This window comes from Nanorana parkeri, unplaced genomic scaffold, assembly GCF_000935625.1.
Source record: "Nanorana parkeri isolate BGI_ZX_2015 unplaced genomic scaffold, ASM93562v1 scaffold492, whole genome shotgun sequence".
Lineage (NCBI taxonomy): Eukaryota > Metazoa > Chordata > Amphibia > Anura > Dicroglossidae > Nanorana > Nanorana parkeri.
Genome location: NW_017306760.1, coordinates 455,958 through 461,629, shown reverse-complemented (window position 1 = coordinate 461,629; position 5,672 = coordinate 455,958). Strand labels below are relative to the sequence as shown.

At 48.1% G+C, this 5,672-nt stretch overlaps 1 protein-coding gene across 1 annotated transcript in view; it reads right to left on the bottom strand.

Moving 5' to 3' along the window:
- MYO5B (myosin VB) overlaps positions 1-5,672 on the bottom strand; it is a 123,036-nt gene that overhangs the window by 94,948 nt on the left and 22,416 nt on the right. Inside the window, exon 6 of the mRNA XM_018560998.1 lies at positions 4,595-4,751. Coding sequence (XP_018416500.1) covers positions 4,595-4,751 — 157 coding nt within the window. The remainder of the gene's footprint in view (positions 1-4,594; positions 4,752-5,672) is intronic.

Sequence of the window (5,672 nt, the reverse complement as noted above, 5' to 3'; positions counted from 1 at the left end):
GGGGGGGGGGGGGGGGGGCGCACGTCTCGGGGCTTCATACAAGCGATCCGCCGGCTCTATAGCCGGCGGATCGCTTGTATATTAACGGGCATCGCTGCCTCTTTTCAAATAGCGGGGATTTCCCGCTCACGGGCGGATGTAACAGGACGTGTATACACGCCCATTTACATCCAAGAAGCTCCCGGCAGGCCGTGTATACACAGCGGCTGGCCGGGAGGTAGTTAAAGGAGAACTATGAGGTGAGTGTTTTCCACTCACCTCATAGTTCTAGCCGACCTGTGACAATGAGACTGTCACAGGTCGGCTCAGTAGATCGGGAGGTGAGCTGAACACATACCAACGTTCGCTCACCTCTCGATCCTGTCATGGCTCTCTGCCGTGACAGGGGAGGGGCTGGATTCCCCCCTCCCCAATCCGCCAGCGCTGACTGGCGGAACGGACGGGGGAGGGGGCGGGTACAGCTGGCTCTGCCTCTAGATAGGCAGAGCCAGCTGTCACTCACGCAGCTGGGCGGATCCAGACATAATTGTCGGGATCCGCTCCGGCTGCGTCGTCTCAGTATACCGTGAGCTACAGCTCGCGGTATACTGAGCCTAGGGTGACGGGAGGACGCTAGTTTGTGTCCTCCCGTTACCCTAAGGAGAACTATGGGGAAAAGCCTTAACCCCATAGTTCTCCTTTAATTTTCTCCTGCAGAAAATGGGGTGCTGAAAGTGAATACAGGGTCAGTTCATCTCAGGAAAATGACTTTTGTGGTTAACCAAACACAATAATTGCCGGTGTTCGGCAGATGTCGAGTGTGTCATGTAATGACAGGTCAGAGCGCTGAGCTGTAATTGTCTATAGAGCACCGCCATCATTTGTGTTCATTGATTCCTTTGTGAATGAACTCATTACAATTCAGTCATTACAGGCAGAACAGAGGCTGCCTGTAGGAAGTTGTATCTTCACACACAATGTTTCATTATATATGTACTTGTATAGGGGATTAGATATTTTAAAAAAAGAACTCTGGGAAGATCAAAAACTTACCCTTGCAGTGGAGCTACCCCTGCACTGAAAGGGTTAAGTGCCTATTTTGTCTAGGGAACTCAAAACAGATTTACTTACCCGATCCTTGGTCCCGCCTGCTCCCTCCATGCTGCTAGACCGGCTCTCACAGCCTCTTCCCTCCTGGGCTTTGGACCACTGACATCCTCATGTCTTATGAGGTCCATTGATGCAAGGACGTCGAGGGATATAGCATAGTTGGATTGGAGGGGGGAGAGGGTCAAGGGGCAGCCACCATGTGACTCAGTATCAGCAGAGTAGAACTGCTTTATTTGAGCCCCCTACACAAAATGAGCACTTAAAGTGATATTAAAGTTAAAAGGTTTTTAAGCTATGACTAATTCTAATGAAATCACTTACAATGGACGCTGCTTCTTGATCTTTAAAAGTTTTATCTTTCTGCAGAATCAGCTGGTCCCCTGAGTACTGGTCCTGATATCCTGTTTTAGGGTGGCTCCTTTCCCTTGCAGGGTCCTATTGAAACACCCTTGTGTGTGCTTGTAAGCTGTGTGCGTCTCCACAAACACACAGACACAGCAAGGCAATCCATTACCCTGCTCCTCACTCCTCCCTTCCACAAGCTAGTAGATAGAGACCTGCTGGAGATGGAGCTGTCCTTTGTAAACTTGGACTGAACAGGAAGTTGCAAGGGTATGTTTTTTGAATGATCCAGATTTCATTGTCAGCCCCCTCTCCCCAAGCACAGCTTTACTGACCACCTTCCTCTGTAAGGAACAAGAAGGTTTAATCATTGTTTATTCGCTCCCGGGAAATTTTGCAGCGTTTCTTTAGACCAGGGGAACGTCAGCCCTGCCTAGGGAAGACTAAACAGGTTACAAAGCGACGGTGGCATGACTACTCACCCCGCTGAAAAGGAAAGAGCAGCAGTGAGGGCTTGTTCACACCTAATCCAGTGCGTTCCAGCACAGTTAGTTGCTAGAATGCACGGGATCGCATAATTACAGCTTCCCCGCGTTCTGGCGAGGGGGGAGGGGGGGCATGGTGGTGCATTCAAGTCAATGGCACTGACCATGCTGTGAGATGGCTGTTACTATTAACTAAGTAACTATTTTTGAAAAATATATTTTTGCGTGGCCTTCAGCTTTAAGCAGAACTAAGATTTGTTGTTTTTTTTTTTTTTCATTGCAAACCCTGTAAAATTGCAAAAATAGTTCATGCATTCAATAGAAAAAACAAAAAACTATACTATATGCATTGTGGCTCTCTCAATGGGTTTCCCAGCTGCTGTGCAGACACAGTGCAGGACTGGGATTCTCTATGACCTCTCGGTTTCATCTCTGCTAGCTGTACAGCTCAGAGGTTATAGGCTTCCCACACCTCCCTCCTAGTATGTCAATATGCTCCTATATTTGCATAAGAGGCAGAGACCATCATTGAATGTGGCCCCTCCCAGTCCTGCTCTGTGAGCTTCCTACTCATTTGATTGACAGCTGCATTTAGTAAAATAAGTAGCAAGTGGAGAGAGGGAGGATCAGGGTGAGTACAGAATCACCCTATCACATGCCTGGATCCTGGCAATGAAGTAAAAGTAGTTCCAACTAGGAAATGATCACATGCCTTTCTTTAAATAGAAGCGCCCTTTTAAAGGACGATACGAGAACATTTAAAGGAGAACTATGAGGCGAGTGATTTTCACTCATTCTCAAAGTTCGAGCCGACGTGTGACAATGAATCCTGTCCCTGCAGGGAGCCGTGACTGTCATTCACAGGTCCCTGCAGGGATTCCCCCCTCCCCTGTCCGATCCTCCAGCTCTGGCTGGAGGAACGAACGGGGGAGGGGGCGGGTACAGCTGGCTCTGCCTCTAGATAGGCAGAGCCAGCTGTCAATTACGCAGTGTAACAGTAAGCCGCATCTCGACACTTGATCAGCGTCTTCTGTTGAGTGTGCAGGACGCTGATCAGCTCAGCTCCCCACTCGCCTCTCAAAGGACCTGACGCCTAAGCCTCCGAGGCCAACTCTAATCGCAAGTACTCTGGGAATCCTACCTATGCATAGGGAACCTTGCTGTCAACATTGATTTCCAGTATTGTCCAATTGATGTCTGCTTAAGTTAAGGGGGTGATAACCTGATAAACCATACTTAGTAGAACTGTGTTGTTGACGTCACCATTCATCAGTAATCTCAACCTAATTGCCCTCAGTGGTCTACCACTACTACTATCAGCTAATGTGTCCCTCTGGTGTTCAATCGGAGGTATAGCACGTCTAGTGAGACTGAATCCAATTGTACAAATCACAGTGTATACGGGGTGTGATGTGTTGCAACTTCCTCGCGGCCTTATTCCAAAACTGGGTATAGCGAGGAGGAGTTGCTATCTGATTCCCGTCCTAACCCTTTAGCTCAAAACCGCAGTTGTGATCCACTTTATCCACAGCCAATACAGGCGAGCGTTACACGCAGCTGGGCGGATCTCATCAGCAATGTCGGGATCCGTCTCGGCTGCGACGGTCTCAGTATGCCGCGAGCTTTGGGTCACTGGAGGACACTAGTTTATGTCCTCTCATGACCCTGAGGAGAACTATGGGGAAAAAAACACTTAGCCCATAGTTTTCCTTTAATAAGTTATCATATTATGCTCTGTCCTTTGTGATCTTGTACTGGACAGGAAGTTCAGGGAAGCTGAGCTGAGAGAGTTGGAGCTGTTTGGAACCAGGATGACTGTAAAAACTTAGAGAAATACTTTGCTGGGCATTGTATATTTGTTTTTGCTGGGCAATGTATATTCTTTTTTGCTGGGCAATGTATATTTGTTTGAGAGTTTAATACTATTATAAAAGGACAGAGTTCTATAAAACCCATCATTTCCACACCCTCCATGCGGTCCTTTACCAGATATGGATCTCTGTGCCCAGTGCATTGGTACCCTTTGCCCAATCCATCTAATCTGTGCATTCTCTGCTTCGGGTTCTTTGTCCGTTAGCATTAATATGGATGGATCTTCAGCAAATTTTTAGAGCTGTGTCACTCTTTACTACTTTTAATGGCACTTTGTGTATTGCACATCAGTGCTCCTTCCTATGACCATACATCCCTGATGAAGGAGACATACTTCAGCCCCCCTGAAAGGTGTTGTAAATGGACATCAAATAAAGCAACTTTAAACCACGAACCATTTGTCCATTCTTTCCTCTTTCTCAAAATAGGTTTTGCCCTCTTAACTGGAGTTGAGCGCTTAATTTGTGCTGCATTCCATTTAGGTCCTGGGGGCACAGGCTGCAATCAGGGCCGGATTTACTCTCCTTGCCGCCCCAAGGCCAGGTTCCACAATACGACACAGCCGGCGGCCGCACACTACGGAGCCGGTGGGCGAGGTTCCACCGCCAGGACACCTCACACCGGCGCCCGCAACTTCCCCACAAGGTCACCGCTGACGCCCCTCGGCGCTCTGCCGCCTCGGTGGCCTTGTGGGAAATCCGGGCCTGGCTGCAATGAATCTTGACCTACATCTTCCTAATGGTATCCAAAATAAACAAACAAAAATGTGTACTTTGGTTTCACTGTAAACCCTGCCAATGTCTTACCTCCATGATGGGACTGGAGGCCAGCACTTTCTCTTCCACGTTCGTCTCGCTGGCAGACCCGCCGACCGTGGCAAAGTATCTCATGGCGTATTTGGCAGACACGGTTTTTCCTGCTCCAGATTCCCCGCTCACTATAATAGATTGGTTCTTCTCATCCCTGGAAAACAAGATCATGGAAGATTTAGAAACATGGGCCCCCTACCAAGAGGCTGAGGGTGCTTTATAGTGGTGACAGGGATGTAGCTGCAATTCTAAAAGTCCTGCCTCACCCTTTGCGGAGCGCTTTGTGAGCCATAGGAGACTGGAGCCATGGCCAAGCTGTGGGAGTGGTTTTAGGGGGCCCGTAACCTGCCTACTGCCTTAGCAGCTTTGCTGTTGTCTACATAAATATTAACAATCACTCACAAAGCCATCCACAACTCTGCCCCTCGGCTATATCTCAAACCTTGTCTCAAATTATCACCCTTACCGCCCCATCCGCTCTTCAAAAGACCTCCTGCTTTCCAGCTCCCTCGTCAACTCCTCCCATGCTCGCCTCCAGGACTTCTCTAGAGTCTCTCCCATCCTCTGGAATTCTTTACCCCAAACTGTCCGACTATATCCTACCCTGACTGCCTTTAGGCATTCCCTAAAGACTCATCTCTTCAGGGAAGCCTATCCCACCTCAACCTAACCACTCAATCATCACATTCTCAAACAATTCATCCCCACACAGCTCCCTCCTCATGTATCACTTCCCCCTCCCTTTTAGATTGTAAGCCCTCAGGGGCAGGGCCCTCCTTACCATCTTGTCTTGAATTGCATTGTGATTGTAAAGTCTTCCTTATATTGTAAAGCGCTGCGCAAACTGTTGGCGCTATATATATAAATCATGTATAATAATAATAATAATAATAAGACATATTGACCAATGACAACCACAATCTATCCCACCAAATCAGCAGCAACTAACACCATTGCGGCAATGCTGCAACATGTCACCCAGTGGTCCTTTTAAGTCCACAAAATAGGCGTAAGACAGTGGACATCAATTTTCAAACCAAAACAGCAATTTCACCCGCCGCTTGGCTTCCTGATT